Source organism: Bos grunniens, chromosome 16 (assembly GCF_055505025.1).
Source record: "Bos grunniens cultivar Pamir isolate PY7600 chromosome 16, Bosgru_T2T1.0, whole genome shotgun sequence".
NCBI lineage: Eukaryota > Metazoa > Chordata > Mammalia > Artiodactyla > Bovidae > Bos > Bos grunniens.
In genome coordinates, this window is record NC_141180.1 from 78545696 (window position 1) to 78570149 (window position 24454).

The following is a 24454-nucleotide window of genomic DNA, read 5'->3' on the forward strand; positions in this document are numbered from 1 at the left end:
GGACAGAAAAAATATTTCCCATATGTTTTCCCAAATTGAGGTAAAACCACTATCTATGGATCCAGGCTATGTAGATATGGTACTTATCCCAGTCAAATTAAAAAAAAAAAAAAATGAACACCACTCTTAGACTCATTATAGTCAAATTGCTAAAAGCCAAAGATAAAAAATAGGATTGCCCTGGTAGTCCAGTGGCTAAGAATCACCTGCCAATGCAGAGTTCACGGATTTGATCTCTGGTCCAGGAAGCTTCCACGTGCTGCAGGGACAGCTAAGCCTTTGCCCCACAACGAGGGACGCCTGTGTGGCCCAGAGCCCACGCTTGGCAGAGAGAAGCCACTGCGGGAAGTCCGCAGGCCGCGGCTAGAGAGCAGCCTCTGCTCCCCGTAACTAGAGAAAGTCCACGCATGGCAACAAAGACAGTGCAGTCAAAAATAAATAAACGTTAAAAAAAGAAGAAATATTAAAAGCAGTCGCCCAATCCCCCAAAACATATCCAAGGGAACAACAATAAGAATCATAGCTGACTTCTCATAATAAACAATAGAAACAAGGGAAGAAAAAAATGCCATAGTTAAATAGCTGAAAAAATAAAATTCCATTTATATAATTTTTTTTTTTTTTTTCAAAAACAGCAAATACTTATATTGTGTTAGAAGTCAGGCTAGTGGCTTTCAGAGGATAATGAATGGAAAGGGGCAAAAGAGGGGGCTCGTGGGATACTGGGAACATTCTTTTCTTTATCTGGGTAATAATTACACACTTGGTTCCATTTGTAAAAATTCATAGAGCTGTACACTTTACAATACAAGCACTTTCTCTAACAACTTTATACTTATGTAAAAAGCTAAGGGAAAAAAAACCTTTCAAAATAGATGGAAAGACTAGAGAAAATATATTTAGGGCCTTCTACAGAGGAGCCTGGTGGGCTGCTGTCTATGGGGCTGCACAGGGTCAGACATGACTGAAGTGACTTAGCAGCAGCAGCACGGTATATAAAGGGCTTCCCTGATGGCTTAGCAGTAAAGAACCCGCCTGTCAATGTAGGAGACGAGGGTTTGATCCCTGGGTTGGGAAGATCCCCTGAAGAAGGAAATAACAACCCATTCAGTATTCTTGCCTGGAGAATCCCATGGACAGAGGAGCCTGGTGAGCTACAGTACACGGGGTCATAACAGAGTTGGACACGACTGAGTGACTGAACAACAACAATAAAAGTACATAAGCATTTCAAGAAAGCCTGTTAAATAACAGTATTTATTTAACAGTATAAATAAATAATTAGTATTCTTATCATCCTCCTGTAGAAAGTTTTGGGAGCTTTAAATGGACTGAAAAGCCCTAAGCCCCCTGGGGGCAAATCTTGCTCCTCAATTTGATTTTAAGTTCTCTTTAGCACTAGCATAATGGCGTGTATATAGTTTTCACTAAAATACTTCGTGACTACATGCTTTCCTAGTTTAGGGTAGTATTCCAATACATACAAGGTGGCACGGAGACATTTGTGTTTTCTGTCCACTGCATCTCTCTTTTCCATAATTTAAAATTGCTCTTCTGACACTCTTAACCACCGCTTGATTTATGAAGATGGAGTACCATTACACAGAGCACCCTGTGCTCTTTCAAAAAAGGCATATATATGCCTGAGGACCGAAGCACCAAAGAGGCAATGTATAAACTAACCTTAGGCAAAGCAGGCATCTTTGATGCCACATTCCCTCTTAGCTGAATCTTCCTAAGGCCAAAAGAACCCTGGGACACCCAGAGAGAAGCCCCAAGGGGGAGGATGCAGATGCTCCTGACCCAGTGTCACAGAAACCGAAGCTACAATGCCACAAACAGCACTAAGGGCAAAGCTCCCCTCACTGCTGGCTTTGGCAGCAAACCCGACGCCCCCCTATCATCGGAGATACCTTTGAAGTAGCTGGCAGCCTTCCATTCCCTACTCAAATAAACTCAGCTTCACATCCTATTCTTTTTTCCAAAGGGGATCTCTTCATCAGATATGAGAGAATAAAGCTCAATTAATTGGAACAGAGTTTTGCTACCAACAAGATAAATTGGGCAATGGGAACAGCTGTCTGTAAAGCACCACACACCGCTGTTAGTGACCTTGTTAGAACAGGGGGGAAATTTAATCAACAATCGATACTGAGTTCTGTGGAGGAGAAGCTGCAGAATGGATTGGGGAAGAGAGGGAGGGGTAAGTCAATCATCTACTCCTTCCCTCAGAAATGTCTTTAGGTCAAATCTGTTCTCAAGAGGACAGAACAAAACCTTTGGAAATCTATTGCTTTCTTCATACATTCAATCTATGGTACCGATCAGGGACATTCAACTCTACCAGCATCATAGCTCCTTTCTTCTCCTCCCAGTTATGACACCACCACCACCACAGAACATGGTGGGGAATCATCATCCTCTCCCCTCATATATGCCAAACAGCTAGACTCAAAGACTCCATAGGAAGTCCTATCCAAAGGGGATAAACAGGTAGTAGTAGGTAACAAGTACTGCTTTTAGTTTCAAATCGCCTTTTAACTTTACTGCCAGAGCCATTTCCTTGGCCAGAGAAAATCTGACCAGTCATGGCAATTCTCTTCTGACTGATCTCACGGGAAAAGGACATGTCTAACACCTCAGGGTCCTGGAGAAAACTACTAATTGATCCTCTGATGATTCTTCCTCAGCATCCTTCTTGCATCTCCTATTTTCAGTGTGACCCCTAAAGCCAGATTCACCCTTTGTCATCCTCCAAGAATAAAGGTAAACCACAGTGGGTAGCCTAGACAAACTGACCTAGATGCTTCAACACTCTCTGCAGCAGGGGAAAATATGGCTCCCAGACAGACGGACAGGATCTTACTGCTTCACATATACCTCTATGCTCTTGGGTTTCCCCAGGATGGAAACCAGGGTATCTACAGCAGTGATTCTCAACCCTGATTATATGCAAGGATCAGCTGGGCTCTTTCCTAGAGACCATGATTCAACTGTCCTGAAGCGGGGCCTTGGCCTGGTATTCTTTTATTATCTTTTGAAGCAATTTTACTGAGGCATAATTTGAATACAATAAAATGTATACATTTGAGTATATACGATGACACATTGTGACAAATGCACATGGCCATAATGAAGAGTGTAGGACATTTCCACAACCCCCAGTGTTCCTTTGCAGTCGACCCCATCCCCACTCTGGCCCCAAGGCCATCACTGGTTTACTTTCTATCACTATATATTAGAGTTATCTTTTATAAGATTCCATATAAATGGAATCATACAGGATGTGTTCATAATGTCTGGCTTCTTTTTATGAATAGAATGTTTTGTGAGTTCATCTGCGTTATTGTATCCAATAGCATTTCATTTCTTTCTATTGCCGACTAGTATTCATACATGGACATACCACAATATGATTTTCTACAATATGCTTATTCATCTCTTGATGGATATTTGAGTTGGTACCAGTTTTCGCTCTAATAAATAAAATATTAGTTTCCTACAGTGGCCATAACAAACTACTGCAAACCTGGTGGCTTGAAACAACACACATTTACTCTTGTATACTTTTGGAGATCAGATGTGCAAAACCAATTTTACTGGGCCAAACGGCATCAGCAGCGAGGCTCTCAATTTCCTTTCCTAGCATCTAGAGCCGAGCTCCTCGGCTCCGCATTCAAAGCCAGTGGCCTAGCATCTTCTCTGTGACTTTGCTTCCTTCCCTCCACTTCTCTCACGTGGCCTTCCTCTTTTTTGCTTGTAATCTCCCTCCACCTCCCTTTTTTAAGAACACTTAGTGATTGCATTTAGGACCCACTTATGTAAACAAGAATTAAATCCACATCCTAAGATCTTCAAATTCATTATATGTGCAAAGACTTATGGATAAAGTTCAACATCCACAGGTCTAGGGATTAGAACAGGGACATCTCTGGGGGAGGGATCATTATTCAGCCTACAACAAAAGCTGTTATGAATATTCAGACACAAGTTTTTGGGTAGATATATACTTTTATTTCTCTTGGATGAACACAAAGATATGGAATTGATGGGTCATATGGTTAAGTACATTATTAACTTCATAAGAAACTGCCAAACTATTTTCCAAAACAGTTGTACCTTTTTACATTTTTTACCAGCAACATATGAGAATTCCATCCATTCTAACGGTATTGTCAGTCTTCTTAATTTCAACCATTCTAGTGCGTATGTAGCATATCTCTTTATAGTGGTTTTAATTTGCATTTCCCTGATGAGTAACGATATTGAGCATCTCTTCATGAGCTTACTAGCCATTTATATATATCTTCTTTGGTGAATGTGTCTATTAAAACCTTTTACCTGTTTAAAAAATTTTGGGTATTCCATCTTCTTCTTATTGAGTCTTGTGTATTGCAAATACAGTCTCCCAGTCCTATGGCTTATTTTGCATTTTCTTAACAAAATCTTTCCAAGAATAAAAGTCTAAGAATTGATGAAGTCCATTTTTTCTTTTTTTTATTTCATAGTTCATGCTTTTGATATCCTAAGAAATCTTTGTCTCTTCAAGGTCGCAAAGATTTTTTTAAAAAAAACTTCCCAAGTGACTCTCTCGAAAAGAAGAAGTTGAGAACTACTGGTCTATTGGGAATCTGACCTAGCTTTCTCAATTTAACCTGACTTTCTGCCATAGAACCTTAGGGTAATAAAGATAAAACAGTTACCTGAAATACCATAACAGGCAGAATAAAATTCAGTCTTAGGACTGTCTGAACTGACTGCCTTCCAAGCCTAAGAGTAAACAGCTGTTAAGGGCTAGAAAGCGTGCCTGGAAAAGCCAAGTTGGAGGTACGTTTAGAGTGTCCCAGCTAAGTGAGTCGGGGAGAGAGAACAGGGTGGTCTTCTCCCCGGTGGGAAAACGCACATCCAAGTTTATTTCAGTTTAAACTAAGACAGTGAGAGAGACAATTTCTCTTCTTGGTGGGATCCTTTAGTAGAACATGCCCCGCAAAGAGACGAGATGGAGCTGAGAGTCAGAGTTGGTAGAATTCGGCCCCCGTTTTTGAAACCACCGCATTAAACAAATGAAGGTGGCAGCAATAATATTTGCCCAGACCCTGGTTCCAACAGGGGTTAGACAGACTAAGCTTTCATAACATGAAAGGAGGTGTCAGGAGCACCAAACGGGCTCAATTTCCCCTGGAGTCTTACACAAAGTGCGCCTGTTTCTAAGTTGCGGATAGGAGGCTACTTTCTTTACATGTTATATTTAGCTAAAGGAATCTCTACCAGGACTTCAGGCAACATGTGAAATATGTCCCAGCAGACATAACCACAAACCAGAGGGCCAGCAGGGAGCATTCCTTAAGGGGGTTCAGAGCAAAGAGGGGCCAATTGTGCAGCCACCCTGACATGCCCAAATTAGCGGAGTTAGCTTCCAGTCAGGTTTTCGGGCCACTCTCATCTTTAACGAGTCTTTGTTTCCCTCTTACTGAAGATTCTGCCCCTAGGGAGAAAAACGTGCGGCTGTATTTCACTTTCAACATCAGGTGCTTGCCCAGACACCAGGTAGGAGAAACAACCGAATGATCCTTTGAAGGGTTGCATGCTAAAGAAAAGGTTAGTTTAATTCTGTAACTAAGTGAAATATCTGGATTCAATGAAAAAGAGCAAGAAAATCCAGAGTACCCTCTACTCTGCATACAATACCTAGAGAGGCCTAACAGAATATGTAGGTGGAAAACCTTGGGTTCTAAAGCCTGATGGCTGTATTTAAATACCAGCCTCATTTCTTTTCTTACTTAATCTCTCGAAGCCTCAGTTTCTCCCCCCATAAAATAAGGGTAATAGTAATAACTACCTTATACAAGTGTTGTAAGGATTCAATAAGATAATGCATACAAAGTGCTTAATACTGTACCTAGCACACAAGGGTTCAAAACTTTTGGTTCTGATGATTTATAACCTTTGCCAGAGAATCATTAAGTTTTATAGATTAAAATAAATTTCTTTAAAGTAAGAAAAGCCCTGACTTTCCCCAGTGACAAGCAGAAGATTCAAATTCACGTAAAATACTGGTAAATTTTCAGGTGTCCACAGCTGAACCAGAAATAAAGGTACATTTTCTTTGTGTCTCCAGAGAAATGTGGGTTTTTCCTTTTGCTACTGGAACCAAATTTACGGGTAAAATAAGAGGTGTATTTATTCCACATATTTAGATTTCAGTGTGGTATCTCTTGGTTGCTGGCCATTGTAGATAAAAGAATCTGAAACCATACTTCAATCTTTTCAGAAATGTGGTCTTCCACTGCTTAAGCGAGCCCCTTCTCTATACCCACACGCACTTTTGTCCGTCCTTATCTCAGGGATTGCAGCTCACCTTATCACAATGTAACAAAGGTCACCCAGCAACCAGAAGGAGCCCAGTGGAGGGTGTCCCTGTTACCATACAGCTCCAGCGCATTAGATTTCAGGGGCAGAATGAAGGTCCTATCGCTCAGTCTCCTTTAAGCTTGAGGGAACTAAGGCAGAGGAAAAAGAAGGGATTGTCCAGAGTTTCAGAGTTACTGGCTAAGCTGAGCCCAAGAGAAAGAATCTGTTAGGGAAGGGCTCTGCTTTAAGAGCATAAAGCAAGCCCCGAGAAGCGTCACGAAACTGCCAGGGTGGCCAGGGACACTCCTCGGTTCTCTTATTACTATAGCTCAACCTGTGGGATCCTAATTCTTCATGTGCAACACACTCTAAACAAAGGAGACTGAAACTGTGAGGTATGGAGAGAAACTGCTTCTTCGCCCATTACTAGAAAGCAGAGGGGTTCTCATCCAAACGGAATTAATCTATTCTTAGGATCAGCCAAGCTAGCTTCTACCTTAGAGTTCTCTGCCTACATTGGACCCCAGGGGAGAGAGAAAAGAGGTTATTCACCCTGTGGGATGGTAAACATTGGTTATTTGACAATCCTATGGATATCTCTAATCCACTATAATTTAACTGATGAAAAGTTATAAAGATCAAGAGAAAGTCCTATGATCTACAACTACCTACAACAATATGAACAAATCTCACAAATACAATGTTGAATGAGAAAAACCAGACACAAAAGAGTATACACGGCAAGATTCTATTTACATAAAGTATGAAACTGGGAAAACTAATCTCTGCTGTGAAAAGTCAGGAGTGATGCTATTCTGAGGGACCGGGGACACTCCTCTCAATCCCTTAGTGACAGGAAAGGAGCATGAGGGGACTTCTGGGGGCCCTGAAATATTCTGTTTCTTGAGCTGGAAGCTGGTTACCAGGTATTTTCAGTTTATACAAATGCATTCAGCTTTAAGCCAAAGATATATTCACTTTTCTTCAATGAAATGTAATATACAAACAATCCAGTGATGAATTAGAGATTCTTCCTTACACCCTCAGCATAGACATGCACTGCTTAAGGAGGCCAATGCTTAGACAAAGCTCGGAATATCAGTCACGAGTGGATGGGGATACATGCCATGTTTTATGTACACGCCACACACTTAGGCCTTTGGTGAAACGTGAATGGCATTTGCGGAACCGGGGACACTTGTGGCTTTGATAACTGACTGCCTTTGGCATAAACATCTCTAAAATATGGAGGGGTTATAAGATTCTCTCAGCTTGGTTCTTCTCTAACCTTCTGAAATTGGAGAAAAGGGAGCTGAGAGATGGGGTGAAGTCTAGATAGCTAAACATCTCTCATAAAAATTTCTTCTCAGATGAACAGAGGAAATAGAGGAGGACACTATCCATCAACCCCTTTTCTTCTCGAGATGGTCTAAGTGTCTGTCAAGATGGTAGAGAAGTGGTATCTGATCACTGGTTCCATCTAAGGTTTAAAAAAAATTTTAATAAAAATTCTATGTATTTCAGGCGTATAAAATGATTTAGTATCACATACACAGTGAAATGATTACTACAATCAAGATAATATGTCATCTCATCACATAGTTACCTTTTTGTGTGTAGGAAAAGAGCCCTGAAATCTACTCTCTTAGCAGTGTTCCAGTACTGAATACAGTATTATTAACTGTAGTCATTAATTTCAGTCACATACAATGTCACCAAATGTTACAGAATAATTCAAGTTAATGACAAGCAAGCTGGAGCAGATGCTAGGAAGCATGAGGAGATGGTGAAAAGTACCCTCGCCCCTAAATCAAGTAGGGCCCAACCACCGCACAGCCGGGCCACTAAAAATAGCCAATGAGCTCTGCAAGGAGTTATCTTTCTCTTCCTTCTTTCATTCTCAGATGATTGTACTCTTAATATCCTATCTGGACGACACAGGGAAAGCCCCTTCACAGATGCAATTATGTAGATGGACAATTCTAAAGCAGCTCTTTTTTCATGCTGGTAAAAAAAAAGAAGAAATTGGGTTCTAATTCCAGACCTACTGAGATCTGTATACTTCCTAATGTTAAGAATCAGAAAACTGACCAAGACCTAAGGCTACTATGGACCACAGTCTTATTTACCGAAGTCCATTCTCTCCCAGCCTCAAATTTTTAACACTGATTTTGTCAACTGGAAACCGGTGAATTCCCTGTGTATGAAACCAATGATACCCCTCTATATAAATATATCCTCTTTTTACATATCACTTGTGGGAAGGTTATTCACCTTCTAAAAAATCTTTTGGAAATGTCAGAGCCTGAATGTTAGACATGGTACATAATGTACAATGGTTGGGGTGTTTGCCACCATTTGTAACCAAAAGTTATGAATAAATGACGCCATTAAGAGCTCGGGTTGAGAGCTTAGAAAAGAGCTTCCTGGGTTTCCAAAAGGCTAGTTCGACTATTGACAGGTGAATTTGGCACAAATTTCCTAAGATTATCACAATTAATTTTAAGTTTTTCCTTAGTCAAAATTTTTGACATATACCCAAGGAATTGTGATGAACAATTGAGCTTCAGAAAACATTCAGGGATGGGTTCAAGTTCCACCTGGGAGCACCAAAAACAAAACAAAACAAAAAAACATATTCAAGGACCAAAGACAAAGATATGTCATGATAAGAGTAACCAAATTCATGAGTTCACCTTGGCCAAGACAAGAAGTTGGAAACAGAACCAAACTAAAAACATAAACATACATGGATGTGCTAAATGAACTAGAAGAGGAAATCATAAAGCAACACAGAACATCTCTGAATCTCAATAGCTTCACAAATCACTTAGGAAATTAACCAAATATGGTCATTATTAATATTCACAAATTATGAATTATGCTGCCAGACCTGGGGCTGTACCTTGCAAATAGTTCCTTTCCCAGGTCTGCTATAAAACATCTGAGAAAGGAAGAAAAAGAGCCAATTCAATGTTTTCTCTCCATAAGTACGTTTTTAGGGTAAGACCCATGGAAAGCCTTTTAAGTCGGCCAATAAGATATTCTTTCTCTTATTTACAACATGGTGTCTGTGGTTAGAAATAGCCTATTTACCTTTTTAAAGAGTCTTCCTGAGTCCTCGCTGACTTGGACAAATCGAGGAATGATATTATTCAGGTAGATGTCGCTCAGCGTGGTATGGTCCCTGCTCTCCCGCTTCACCTGGTTTAAGAGGAGATTCCAGCAGTTGACTGGAGAGAGAACATTCTGATCCTTCCTGCAGAGAAACGGCAAGAAAACAAGTCAGCACTGGTGAACAGGCAGGGTCAACATCTCTGACTACAGTCCATGTCACAAAATCATAGCAATCAGAGCCAAACCAGAAATAAAGATGTCTTTCCTGAAGCTGCACGTCTAGTTTTCTCTTTTTCTGAAAGCTCATTGGAGGAAAAAGAGAGAAAATAAGAAGGAGAAGGTGGTGATAGGAAGGAAAGAAGAGAAGTAGGATTATCTGCGGAGCATCTGTTATGTTCTAGAAGGGGGCATTAGTGGTAAAGAACCCGCCTGCCAGTGCAGGAGACACAAGAGACAAGGGTTCGATCCCTGGGTCGGGAAGATCCCCTGAAAGAGGAAATGGCAACCCACTGCAGTATTCTTGCCTGGAGAATCCCACGGACAGAGGAGCCTAGTGGGCTACAGTCCATGCGGTCGCAGAGTCTGGCACAACTGAAGTGACTTAGCACCCACACCTGTGTGTTCTAGAAACTTGGTAAAAGCTTTATATATGTTATCTCATCTAAGCTCCATCATCTTGTTGTCAGAAAAGAATTACCATTATCCTTATTTCACTGATTAAAAAAAAACAAAACAACACATACTCAGAGTTGTCTCTTGCCCACAGCTAGTAAGGAGTCACAGAGACAGTAAAAGGGAGTCAGGGACCAGACCACAGTTCTGTACTGACCAGAATGATTCCAGCAGGTCTGACTCCAAATTCCATGACCTCAACCACTACAATATTTGGTTTGTGTCTAGGATTACAGGCAAAAGTTAGTCTCTAGACAAAACCTAAGCTACAGACTAAATCCCTCACATTTCTCTCCCACAGGATTCAATGAAGACAATTGTGGACGCATTTGCCATGAAATTAAAGCATCCACCTCCAATGCGGGAGACCTGGGTTCGATCCCTGGGTTGGGAAGTTCCCCTGGAGAAGGAAATGGCAACCCACTCCAGTATTCTTGCCTGGAAAATCCCATGGACAGAGGAGCCTGGTGGGCTACAGTCCACAGGGTCGCAAAGAGTTGGGCATGAAAAAGTCACTGAAAATTCTTCAGTCCCACAGAACACATCCATGGAGGGTTGATTCCATTGACTGAGCCATTTTCTCATGTCCTGTACAACCAAGAGCATAAACTGTTATCTGAACCGTGCATTGTGAAGATGTTAACAGCCTGAGTGGAGCAGTAAAGCACTAAACCTAGGTGCTCATTTCTACTGAAAAGGATGTGATCTAAAAAAGTTATTGATCAGATAATCAGCTCCCTGCACTAACTTAAGCAACAGAAAGTTTTGCGTCTGCAATGTGGGTTTAAGGAAAGAAATAGAAGGTAGGGCTATTTATCAAGAGCTTACTGTACACTTGGCATATGGCTGGGCCCTGTACTCATGTTGTTTAATTTGAACCCTACAAAACCTGACGAAGTGGGGGTTATCAACTACATTCAGCAGATGAGGAAAAGTTGGACTAAAAAGGTTACAATATCTTGTTCAAGCTCATACAGCTAAAAAGTGGCAATGCTGGAATTCAAGAAGCCCTGTAATTGCAAAGAGAATGCTCTTAATCACTGCAAAGTATCACACCTTGTTTGTTCCCATTTCCCCTCCTGCCTCCCTACAGCCAGACTCTTAATGCAAAGCAAGAAAGCTGTGAATGGCTTGGTTATCGAGTCTGCACTGCCTCCCTTCTTGTGGCAGGCACCTGTGACTTACTTGTAGGGCAGAATTCAACTTAGAAGAGCTCTTTCAATTCAGATGTAAGGTAACCATTAACAAATAATCACACCACACATACTCTGGCTTCTGAACTGCTGCTGTTGCTGCTGCTGCTGCTGCTTAAGTCGCTTCAGTCGTGTCCGACTCTGTGCGACCCCATAGACAGCAGCCCCTGGGATTCTCCAGGCAAGAACACTGGAGTGGGTTGCCATTTCCTTCTCCAATGCATGAAAGTGAAAAGTGAAAGTGAAATCGCTCAGTCGTGTCCTACTCTTAGTGACCCCATGGACTGCAGCCTACCAGGCTCCTCCGTCCATGGGATTTTCCAAGCAAGAGTACTGGAGTGGGTTGCCATTGCCTTCTCCGGGCCTCTGAACACACCAGACCATTAACTCAAAATATCTGTCTAAACAGTACCAAGAGGCTGCTCCAAACCAATGAATATTAAGAGTCCAAACTGGAACTGCTTTATCAGTTCAGTCAGTTCAGTCACTCAGTCGCGTCGGACTCTTTGCAACCCCAGGGACTATAGCACGCCAGGCTTCCCTGTCCATCACCAACTCCCGGAGCTTACACTGGAGAAGGGAATGGCAAACCACTTCAGTAATCTTGCCTTGGGAACCCCATGAACAGTATGAAACTACTTTGTACCTGCCCTCTACCCTCAGCCCCTGCCCCAGGCACCATGCTTCTGTGGTCGAAGTCCCCAACACGCATGTGCTGATCACTGCGGTAACAACTGTATCCACTTTCCAGGAAGATTAAAAGATTTCTATGGAAATTAAAAATATATACTAGCTAAGACAGAGACACATGTAATTAGTTCACTCCTTTCAAAATTTCTAGCACCGGGGCACAAAAAAGAGGTAAATAGGAAACAATCCTAAATTCAAAACATTGAGATCAGAGCACAGGCATTCAGCAACATTTGATGTTTCCACTGCAAGAGAACTTTCAAACTGATTCCAAATCAGCCCCCCGTTACAAAATCCTAAATAACCTAGTTTTTACTGGGTGACAAGACATCCATGTCCTCAGTAAGCCTGGAATATACCACACAAATACACACACTTTTTAAAGGGGCAGATCTCACATGACCTTAACTTTACAACCGGTTTCAATCTGTTTCTTGTGGGTTGGTGGTCCCTCTTTGTTCTTCTCTATGGCAGTCTACACACATAAAAACAACGCTACATTTCAAATTTATAAGTGTATAAACATTTGTGTTTTAAATGGACAAAGCACAGTAGTAGGGGCTTTTGTGGTTATAAAAGTGATGCTATCACAATACAGCTGGGAGACATAGACAGACCTATACTACCACAGAAGGTCAGGGGCACAAGGGCCCGCTAGTTCGCCATGAACTGAATCCATCACAGGCCACAGGTGGAGGCAGGAGAGGCGAAACCAGCCCAGTACCATGGAAAAGGATGCAGAGCCTGAGTAAACAAAGATGAATTAAAAAGGAAGGGAAGAGGTGGGAATCTTTTAAAATGCCTTATCACTCACCACTCATAAATTTATACTTATCAGAACTTCTAAGGGGCTACAAGTATCAGTATTTTTACCACATGCATTTATTTCCATTCTTACAGCAGGTGGTGGGACAGCCATTATTAGTTTCAGTGAGTAGGAGCTTTAATAATGTGTTCTGAGAAACGCTGGAATTACAGTACATTACATTTAAATTTCAAACAACTGTAATACACCCATTCAAATGAGCAACCTCTATTGAAATATGTAAGGGGCCCAGGACCCAGTTTCCCTGCAGCAGATTCCACCAATGTCTCATGGGCTGCCCAGGTGAGCTTTGTTATATGCGTGTTTTGGGATAAAGAATCAATGTATGGGTCCAGACTGTTGAAAAATATGCTATCGATTAGAATGAACGTTGCTCTGTACAGGTTTAGTTTTTAATTCAACCTACGTGTCTCCGTGGGTAAAGCTGTTCAGGTGAGCACACGATTTGACTCACAGTGGCCAAGTTCAACCGCATGCCACAGAAGGCTCAGGGGCCTCTGCTGGGCGCGTGGTAGACTATGGCTGGGTAACAGGGGTAAACGCACTGAGTATCACCTAATTTCATTACCAATGCTGTAAAGGTTATTAAACATTCCCATTTATCCTCTAGGTAATGTCAGTGATTCAAATTTAAAACAAGAACCATCTTTCTTTTTCAAGCATATAAATCAATTTAAAACTATCTCAAGATTATGACAACTCATCTGTGTGAGTCAGGATTTCTTGATGCCAAACAACACAAACCAGGACCTAAAATAACTTTGACGCTGAAACTGATATAAACTTGTAACTCTGATTCATAATCGGGGTTCATAAACCCAGCCTCACTGTTCCCTCTGATTATAAACTGGTACTTCAAAAAAGTAGATTTACACCAATAAAACACTGCTTTAATCTGCTGCATATATGAGAGCTCTGTGTAAAATCTTTATTTTAAAAAAGGAGTCTGGCCCTAAAACAAAATTATATTAGACTCCGCTGTCTGTTTCTCCCAGGATTTCCCACTCTCTTTTACTACTAATGTAGCTTTCATACAATATTTTTGGTTCTTTGAGTTTGGACTTATTTCTTATTTGAGTTTGGACTTATAAGTTCTTTGGACTTATTTCTCCTTCCAACAGAGGTGTTTTAATTAATTCATTTATTTATTTTGGGACAGTGATGTGGGAGAGGTGTGGGGCATGTGGAAGGAGGGGAACACAACTCTGCTGTAGAGATGATTTTCCCAGCCAACACGAACAAAGGCGGAACACACTTCAGGCTGGAAAACGAGCAAGTCAACGAGACGTGATTTCATAGGGAGCATATTAAGGTTCTGCTAGAGTGGTTTCCTGCTTCAGCAGCTTTGCAGCTTGATTTTATTTGGGGCTGCTAGAGCCAAGGGAGCTTCGTTTGGTCAGGAGATTGAAATTTGTCTTTATATCTTTTCCATCTATCACTTGTTTGTACAGTTTCTTTACTTTCCCCGCCCCCAGAGTCTTAGGTTGTGTGATACTTGGGCCTTTAAAGAAAAGGGTCTGAATCCCTCAGGCATGTGCTGAACAGCTGCAAACCTCCTCAAACACTAATCCCTAAGAAGCAGACAAAATATCCAGAAGTATTTTTCTTACTTAAAATTTTTTTTCAGGAGGAAGATCAAGAAAATGTAATATTGTAATTGAGAGGGAATGACTCTGGAGTCAAAAAAAAAGAGGAAAAAAAAAAAAAGGAGGCCCAGAAAGTCACAAGCCAACTAAGCATCCACAGACGAGATGATCATTATAAATGCACTGAAAGAGCTAAACCTGTACAGTTGAATCATTAACTTCAAATACAATAGCCCTTCAACTTAAACTATTGATGGACATTCAACACATTAGTCACCAAATTCTTAAAGGGATTCCTCTAAAACACTAAGGTGAAGAGCTGACTCAGTCTCCGTCGACCTCGGGAGTGCACGTCCCTTTTTTTCTCTATCCCCCTGTCCGGTTTCAGCTGTCTCATCTGTAAAATGGACACATGCCCCGTTGTTGAACATCTAGCTCCCCCAAGATCTCCAAAGCATGATCGCAAACCTGCAAGCTCTCCTGGCTTAAGGTACCATTTAATTAACGATTGCTACGTTCACAGATCTGCAGACAGGCTGCATGATGCAAGCCTGGCATTACTGGGATGGCTTGAGCTTCTGTGGTGCTCTACTGAGATTTGTTTCCCTTTGGGCCAGTGGTCTCTGCGTTGCCCACCTCACAAGGCTGTTGTGTGGCTAAAATGAGATGGAGGGTGCAAAAGAATTACATCAACACTAAAGCACTATCCAAATGTGAAGAAGTATGATTTTTATTTCCAAATACACTAGGATTCAGCATTCATCAATTTCCGACATGCTCCTCACCCGGCCCTGGGCCAGGGCCAAGAGCGCAGCCTGCTGCAAATGCACAGCCCTCGGCAAATAATGGCTGGGATCAGACAGCAGCAACAGGCAATTAACCAAGCAGCTGTAAGTCTCTGGGAAGACGTGAGGGAGATACCAACGGGAGAGCAGAATTTAATCTTCCACTGTCCTTCCCCCAAGGGGCAAGGTGAAGGAGCAGCCCCGCGATCCACACAGGGAACTGTGCTGAGGGAGACAGGAAGGAAGCCACAGCGAGACCAGAATGCCAGACCCCTGGGTGCTTCTGCGCTTCCACTGGGCCCCCTTTCCCACCTTTCCTCTCAAACCTGCCAGTCTGTACATGAAGATGCAAATATCGATACATCTAAGAAGGTGGTTTCTCACTTTTAAAAACAGACATATATGTGCTGTTAGACAAAAATCCAAATGAGTTAAACAAATACATCTTCCAGTACAGATTATTGAGTACCTAGCTATGAGGAGGATTAAAATAAAAAAAAAAAAAAAACATAATAAACATAATAAAAGGGACTATTTAGTGATAGTTGGACAGGACACTGGTAGCAAGGAGGAGGCTAGATTTCTATACCTAAATTCCTTCCTGGTGCCTTGATTACAATGAAATGAACTGAGGCAGCCGAAGAGATTATTTTATTCAGATGAGTGTTATTAGCCTTTCTGGCTTATTTTCTCTATTATGCATTTTGCTGATGCTGACAGAAGCAAACCTGCTGGATAGAGAGGCAAAGCCTCAGCGGATTTATGGCTTGACAGTGCCATGCATAAAATCAGACCCTTGCTGACCCAGATAAGCCAGAGGATGGATGGGATTTGCCGGGGAAGGTGTTAAAAGAAGAAGAAGAAGAAAAAATCACCAAGGTGGGAACTGACTTGAAAAAGATTCTGCCCATAATGGTTGCTGCTGGTTGCGTGACCCAGTAGTACAGGGGGAGCCTGGAGGCATCTTTCAAAGACAGGCAGGCGGGCAGACAGGGAGGGGGCAGGCACACTTCCCTGAGCTTATCACAGCGACAGCTTCAGCTTTGCCAGCAATGAGATCAGAGTAGGAGAGTTCAGAGACAGAAAGAAAAAAGGGCCAAAGGCAGAAAATGTATATTCTACATACGGAGAAATGAGCTCTCCAATTTTCAGGGATAAGTTAATACTACAAATTGTCTTCAGTGGCCTAGACAGATGATTAGAAAGGATTCATTCAGTGGTGTACCCACCTTACTCAAAATAGTCTAAACTGTCCCCTATAATCACGTGTAGGGGAAGAGCTGTATGGAAATGGAATTCTTGTGGCTTTGGATCAGTTCCAAGGAGTCCAGCCACACCCTTGGGATAATGGCATATTCGAGAGCTGGGAGCTTAGGAATCTGCTTTGAAGTTGAGAACTGGACTAGCATGTGTATGACATCTTAATGACTATTTCCTGAATGACTGTAGGACCAAGGTCCCCCTGAGTTAGGTCAGAGAACTGGGAGTGGTTCCCAAACCCGAGCCATTGTATTAATAGATGCTGAATGGAAATGTCTCCATCAATTTATGCTAGGTGAGAGATTTTGCCTTCCCTTCAACCACCCCTACCCCACCCATGTTCGTGGTGGGGAGGGGAGGTTAGAGCTTCACTCAAGACAGCTCTGGGGGTCATAAGAAGAGAACTGGTTGAAGGGTGGCTGACCTAAGATGTGAGTATTTCCCACCCTGGTTTCTTGAAAAGATTTCTTATTGTCCAGCCTCCTTCTCTGAGTCCTTGATCTTGAAAGTCTTCTTATTTCATTCATTGATGCAACAAATACTGATTGAGCGCCTACTATGTACCAGGCACTGTTCTGAGCATTAAAGGGAGCAAAAGTCTTACTTTCGACCAGGTTCTTCCATGTTTGCAGACCTCCTGGATCTAAGACATGACTTTTCTGCTCCTAAACTGTCCATCAGCTTTAGCCCACATCTTACCCCAGTCTTGATACTTGGCTGACCCACTGTGAAATCCTGATTTGGCTGACTTAGAAGATCTACCTGCCCACCAGACCACTCATGGCTGCTGTAGACCTGGGTCCTTCCCTTTATTTACCTCCCATGTCTCGCCACTAGCATTCTTAGAACTATAGGGAGGCATAATCAAAGAGATTACTAAACCCTCTTAATGCACTCTGGGTACAATCTAAATGCTGGAGAAGAAAAACTACCAATATGATCAGGAGAACTAAGGGCCTATACATTTACTTAAGTATTAACATTTCCCCCTGACAGCTCCCCAAAATAGGCTATAATCATTTAAAATTCTGAGCTGATTAATTCACTTAATTAAAATAAAATATCATAGCAAAAGTAAAAGACATAACAAAGATATGACTGATAACCAAAGAACAAAAAAAGTCATATATATTTCTCATTAAAAAAATTTTTATAACCATCTACATTAACAGTTGGACCCACATGTTCCATAGAATAATCAGCGAACAACACTACAATTATTTCTTCAGTTTTTTTCTTGTCTGGTTAATCAAGATGTCACCAGAAACCCCATAAGTAATTATAGCACATGACAAACGTACAGAGAAAAAAATACTCGCAGATGTGTTAGCAGATTTTTTAAATGAATGAAATCTTGGGAGATGACTGAGACAGACAGTCTGGCTCACTCCTGGTAGTTCATTGTAGAAAAATAAATACCTGTCTGTGCCAAACTGGAATGATGTCACTCAGAAATCCACACACTTTTTTTCAAAGCAGTAACCACTACCTTGGGAGAAGGCATCTCTCCGGCATCAGGCAGAAGTGGAGAAGCTTATCGACAGCCAATAACTCTTCCTGCCTGGCAAACGGTCCTTACACATATCAAGCACCAACAAGCCGCTTGGGAAGAAAGGGTATCCCTAAGATTTAAACCTCCCCCTGCAGAATACCTGTTATTGAGACAATGTGTTTCCTTACTTGGCTCATGATAACAATGAAAAAGGAGAAATACAGCAATATGATTTGGTCCTGTGAAACTATAATTGTTGTCTAGTTGCTGAGTCGTGTCCGACTCTTTTGCAATCCATGGCCTGTAGCCCGCCGGGCGCCTCTAGCTATGGGATTTGTTTTCCAGCAAGAATACTGGAGTGGGTTGCCATTTCCTTCTCCAAGGATCTTCCCAACCCAGGGATCTGTGAAACTATAGAACTACATATAATGAAGTCTAAGTAGTCATCAGATCAGCTGCCTGCATGGTCATCAGTTCTCATGTGTTATTTTGAAATTTATCTTGCCTTACCGGAAGGAAGTCTCTTGAGGACAGGGGATAGTTTGGAATATTCAATGAATGTCTATCACCAAGAATGGGTGGGTAGTTAATCAGCACTGATTAATGACAGATGTCACAGCCACAGAACACAGTAAGCATGGAGCACAGTAAGACAACTCATTTAAAGAACAGTTAACATCTTCAGCCTCCACCAACCCTGCCTAATCAACGACTGCAGCATGAATCTGGGTGGCTGTTGAGTGACTGAGTTTGTGCACCCACAGGTTTGTGTGCTCTAAATTACAGCATATTATTAACCAGCCGATACTTTGCTGGCAAAAGTTTAAAGGGCTGGATGGAGTAAGAGAAGACCTGGTCAATTTCCAGATTAGTACGTTATTGAGTTCTACAGGTCTTCTGGGTAAACAATGATTACCCTATCCCAGCAAGACGGTACTCTGTGGAAGGTGCCCTGAACCATGCTGATGACCTACAGTCTAGTCTTAATTCTGCCACTTGCTGACCAAGTAAACTTGGATACGTCACAGATGCAATCTGGGCCTCAACATTTCTTCATCTGCTTAATAAAATAAATGGGGACAGCAGATCTTCCCTGCCTAACTCACATGGCTGTCAAAAAGGTCAAGTCAAAGGTGATGTCCATTAAAAAACTTCATAAACTCTAAAGTGTTCTACACCTACAAATCAGTATCATCATGTGTTATTATTGCTGTAACTACTATTATTACATGACATACAATGTATTTACATTCACGAAGCAAAGTAGCCAGAGTCATGTCTGAAAAGACAAACATGTCCCCAAATTCCCAGGCCTTATTATACAAGTTTGCAATGAACTTGCTTTATAAATTCTGTACCTTGTCCGTGCACTAAATAGGAATACATTCTGTTGTTATTAATTCATCTGGTTCTCTGGCAATTCCCAACCTCAGTGAGTCTCCTGTGGACAGGAGACCTAGGGGAGGCTTTAAAGGGAAGACTTCTACAGTGTAAAAGGAAGCAGCAGAGGGTACAAAAACAAGAAGAAACACAAAACAGAATTGTGGAATTTCAGAGGTAGAAGGGACTTTCAAGATGGTCTAAAGTCTAACCAAACTTATCATTTTATTTTCTAAGTGAGGAAATTGAGGCTCAGGGAGCCTGGGGTCACACACAGTGGCAGAGCAAGGGCAAGGATCCAGGTCTCCTGACCAGCAATTGCTTTCTTATTTTATTGTGGTTGCTGCTCTGTTTCAACTAAGATGCCCTTAGCAACTATAAAGCACTGGTGCTGAAAGAGTTAATGGACAGTGTCCAGCTGCCCAAGCCCCAGAGCGCAGAGCTATTCTAAGACAACACATAACAGGAATACCAAGGGTCCGTGAACCCAGAGGGAGCAAAACTGCTGGTGCCTAACGGCGCCGAAAGCATGTTGACGCACTGCATGTGGTTATACATGAAAGGCGAGCGAATAGGAAAAGCAGTCTCCAATCCTGCCCATTCTAATTTGGGGCTGACTCTGGGCACCTACTGGAGGCTGACCACACCCCGGCCACTCTGTACAATGACCCTTCAGTTCCTTCGCGCCCCGTTCTGTGGCCCCAGTTAACTCCTTCTCTGCCTTCACAGGGGCCATAACAGATCCTGGAAAAAGAGCAAGATCAAAGCACAGCAAGGTCCAGGAGTGAGCGTGGGTAATGGGGCAACTGTAAAGGGAAGATTCTCAGTTTGGATTCAGAGGATACCCACTAAGCTCTACCATCTCCAAGCAAGTGTGTGATCGGAAGCCTGGGGCAGCTAAGCTCCAAAGTCCGTTAGGGAGTAATTTCTCCAAGTGTGAGTGTTCAGGACCCCAAATCACCTTACATCAGGATCTCCTGCGGTGCTGGTTTAAAATCCGGATTCCTGTGGCCCTCTCGCCAGAGATTCTGATTTGCTACAAGTGCAGGGCTGCTCAAGTCTGCATTTTAAATATTTACACCAGGTAACTTAATGCACGCCAAAATTTTAAGAACCAATGCTCTTAAAGCAATGTTTTTCAAACTGTGGGATACAGCCCATTAGTGGGGTTTAAAAAGTCAACTTAGCAGGTCACCAGTTAGCATTTCTCAGAGAATGAAACAGAAGACAGTGGGACAGAATAACACAGAAAAAGTAGGAAATGCCAGAGCGCATCACACAGAGCAAAGATATCTAGGTATTGCTTAAAAACATGCTGTTCTTGGTTATAACACCGGCATAAAGAACATATATATATGTCTGTGTATGCATTCCAGCTCACAGTATAAGATATTCTGGGGGGTGACTACATACCCCAGACCCTTTTATGAATCTGAGGATTTTCTTCCACATATTCACCTTCAAAGAAGGGAGGAAAAAATAGGGGGGGAGAGCTTACAGGGAGGGAGCAGGGAGGGTCTCATCTGTACACACATCTTAATTTGCACGAGTCAAGAGTTCCTGACCTTCAGAAGCCCATCCCCTGAGGACTTCTCCTGGGACAACTGCTACAGCGTCTAGTACTCTGGTCACAGCAGACACCTAATAATTACTGGACTATGTCAACAACTTTTTCCTGATGCTCTGTAAATGACTGCCAATGTTGCAGTGTACCCTGTAAGAGATGTGGCCCCACCACGCTGATTCCCTTCCTCTTGTGTTCAGGGTGACTAGAAATGTTGAAGTTAAACAATGCTCTCTGAACACTGGGAGAAAGCTGATGGCAAATTCCAAGCATAAGGTTTCTGAAAGCAATGGTGTGGGCCCAATGTCACAGCGATTCGAAGAGCACACTCCCTGTCCAGAGTACCCAGGGCAGCTTGCGGCACTGGCATCTTTGCGCACCCCTACGGATTAGTCAGGAGAGGAGTGTACACTTTAGTCCCGATGTAATGATTTCTCTGACCTGCTGATACCCACATTTAAAGACACAGAGACCTAGCCTCACTTTTTCTACATGACTAGGAGGACAGAAATTCCTTAGTCCTTGCAAGATTCCAAAAGGGCGCAGCCTATTAGGAAAAAAAGGAACAACACCCAATGACTGTCAACACCATCTCATCCCACACCTATCTGTGTGTAGAGAGGATGAGTATGCGGGTTAAGGTTTTGCCGAATGAGGCACACAGAGGACGGAAGGTATAACGTGAGAGGAGGCAAGGGGAGATGGGGGAGTGGGCAGGGAGGACCACTGAGAAGACAGAGAGTCAGACCTCAAAACTAATCTAAAGTTCCCTGATGCTTTTCAGTAATTTGTTTTCATGTGGTGGATATTGGCACAGCATCTAGGATGCTTTGGGCCCATCTGTTTTTGAACTTAAGCTGCAGGCAAGATTCAGAACAGCTGGAATCAGTGGCACTGACCATGTTACATGCGTCTGGAGGAAGGAGAAAAATAAAATGAGTGTGTGGGAGACAGAGGAGGAGGGTTAAACAGAACAGAGGAAGGGGAGTCTGGAAGCTATCCCCAGAGAGAGAGGAGAGAATGTCCAGGTCAGAACGGATGCAAAAGAACTACTGGAGAGGCCGGCGCATCTGAGTGAGGAGGGCCACGGAGGAGAAGTGGGCCATTAGAACTGGAAGTCAGCAAACAGGGCCGAAACTTCTGCAAGTCCCAGTGTCCAGGAGCAGGGCCCCAAGGCTCCGCCTCTGAGGGACCGGATCAAGCTCCTCCAGAGGCCCTACACCAGCACAGTACATGAGCTACATGAGTCCTCACAGTCACAGCCGAGAACTGAGACAAAAGCTAGATTCTTGGTTCCCTAAATGTGACGTTAAAGTGATCGTGAGAATGAGAATGGGACAGGAGTAGTCTTAGGAGAAAGTGGCAAGGGTCCCAGTCCCTAAGAGGGCTTTCCCAGAGTCATGGCAGGCACAGGGAAGGGAGTGCGGGTCCACAGGATGGTCCTCAATTAATGCTTTGTGGCCCTTTGAACACTATTTTGGTTCCCAAGGCTAAAAACAGACAAAAACAAGGACCTTCAAGCTAGTATTGAAATCTAATTAGTAGCAGTCAAGCTTTTTCAGAGCACGGGTTAGTGATTCTGAAACTACTTTGTATGTACTCTGCTGCTGCTAAGCCGCTTCAGTCATTTCCGACTCTGTGCGACCCCATAGACGGCAGCCCATTAGGCTCCGCCGTCTCTGGGATTCTCCAGGCAAGAACACTGGAGTGGGTTGCCATTTCCTTCTCCAATGCATGAAAGTGAAAAGTGAAAGTGAAGTCGCTCAGTCATGACTGACCCTCAGCGACCCCATGGACTGCAGCCTTCCAGGCTCCTCCGTCCATGGGAGTTTCCAGGCAAGAGTACTGGAGTGAGGTGCCATTGCCTTTTCTGTGTATGTACTCTGCTGCTGCTGCTAAGTCGCTTCAGTTGTGTCCGACTCTGTGCGACCCCATAGACGGCAGCCCACCAGGCTTCCCCATCCCTGGGATTTTCCAGGCAAGAACACTGGAGTGGCTTGCCATTGCCTTCTCCAATGCAGGAAAGTGAAAAGTGAAAGTGAAGTCGCTCAGTCGTGTCCGACTCTAGCAACCCTGGGCAATTAAATACATATATGGATAATGGGGATCAGGTCTCTCAGTGTTCAGGTAACACAGTCACAAATATGGAAAGGGGAGAAAATAGAATAAAACATGCAGTGTTGGATTGAATTGAACATACTGATGTTTACTCCTAGGCTCCAATGTAGATAGATAGACAGAGATACAGAAGCATGTGGGTATGCGTATATGCATACATATAGCTGTTCACTATTTCTATCTACTCAGGGGGACTATAAACAACTCTGTTCCAGTAGCAAAGAGCACATCTATCACCCATTGTTTCTAAAAACCATTTCCCACTAAAAGAAACCAAGGCTCTTTGAAGAAACGGCTCCAAAGCGGAAGCAAAGAAATACAAAATGTATCTAGAACCTGTTGCTGTACCAGGAAGTATAAAAAGTACTCAAAGAATGATGGGGGCATGTAAAAAGGACACAGAAGCCAGCCTGAAGGGACTCTATCAGCCAAATGTAGGATAATGTGAGCATTAAAATAAAGACATCAAAGATCGCAAATCTGTTGAATAAAATCAGAATCCATGAATTCACATTGATAGAAGCAAACAAACACACCACCAAACAAATATGATGGGGGAGAGAAACCTCTTCTTTACAGTAGAGTCCAAGTGATAAGATAAACGTAGAAGGGATGATGGAAACTGGGAAAATTACCGCTTGGTAACCATCGTAATAATAGGTTCAAACAAGAATCATCAATAGATGCTAAAACTAGTGAGTGTAAGGTCTGAGGAATAACATGATATTTATTGGGACAACTCATGAACGATACACTGAAAACAAGAGGATATCCCCTCTATGCTTTTCCTGCCCGAAGCAGATAACCCAAATAAAGAAATGTTAGATATTAACGAAAGTATCAAATTGGAGAATATTCTACAAAATAGCTGGACTGAGTGCTCCCCTCAAATGTCAATGTCATAAAATACAAAGAAAGACCTGGAAATCTTCCCACTATTAAAGGAAACTAGATAAGACAGTTGAATGAAATGAATAATCTTGGACTCTCTTTTGCCAAAAAGGAAATATTTGAAACAAATTATAGATCTGAATATCTGTAGATTACACAATGTTACTGTGTTAATATGTACACTTTGATTTCAATAACTATATCACCATTAGGTCAGAGAACAACCTTATCTTTAGTAAATACACATCGAAGTATGTAGGATTAAAAAGGTATCATGTCCATAACCTATGCTCAGTGTTTCAGAAAAACAAATATGTATGTGCATGAGTTGTGTGTGGAAAGAAAGAGAAATATAAAACAAGTGTTAATATGTTAATATTTTTGTACAATCTGGGAAATGGTATACAGAAATTCTCTGACCGATTCTTGAAACTTTTCTATAAGTCTAAAATAATGTCCAAAAAATTTTTAAAGATCTCATTCTGGATGAAAAGGAAATCAGTTCTTGCGTCTTCCCTTTGGCAGTAAA

General features: G+C 42.3%; 1 protein-coding gene across 19 annotated transcripts in view; it reads right to left on the bottom strand.

Annotated features, from left to right (window-relative positions):
• SRGAP2 (SLIT-ROBO Rho GTPase activating protein 2) overlaps positions 1–24454 on the bottom strand; it is a 254582-nt gene that overhangs the window by 113193 nt on the left and 116935 nt on the right. For all 19 annotated transcript variants that reach the window (XR_015142882.1, XR_015142879.1, XR_015142881.1 and 16 more), the window contains exon 4: positions 9448–9610. Coding sequence is in view for 15 of the 19 variants with exons in the window: in XM_086342845.1 (XP_086198971.1) it covers positions 9448–9610 (163 nt within the window). In the remaining 4 variants the exon portion in view is untranslated. The remainder of the gene's footprint in view (positions 1–9447; positions 9611–24454) is intronic.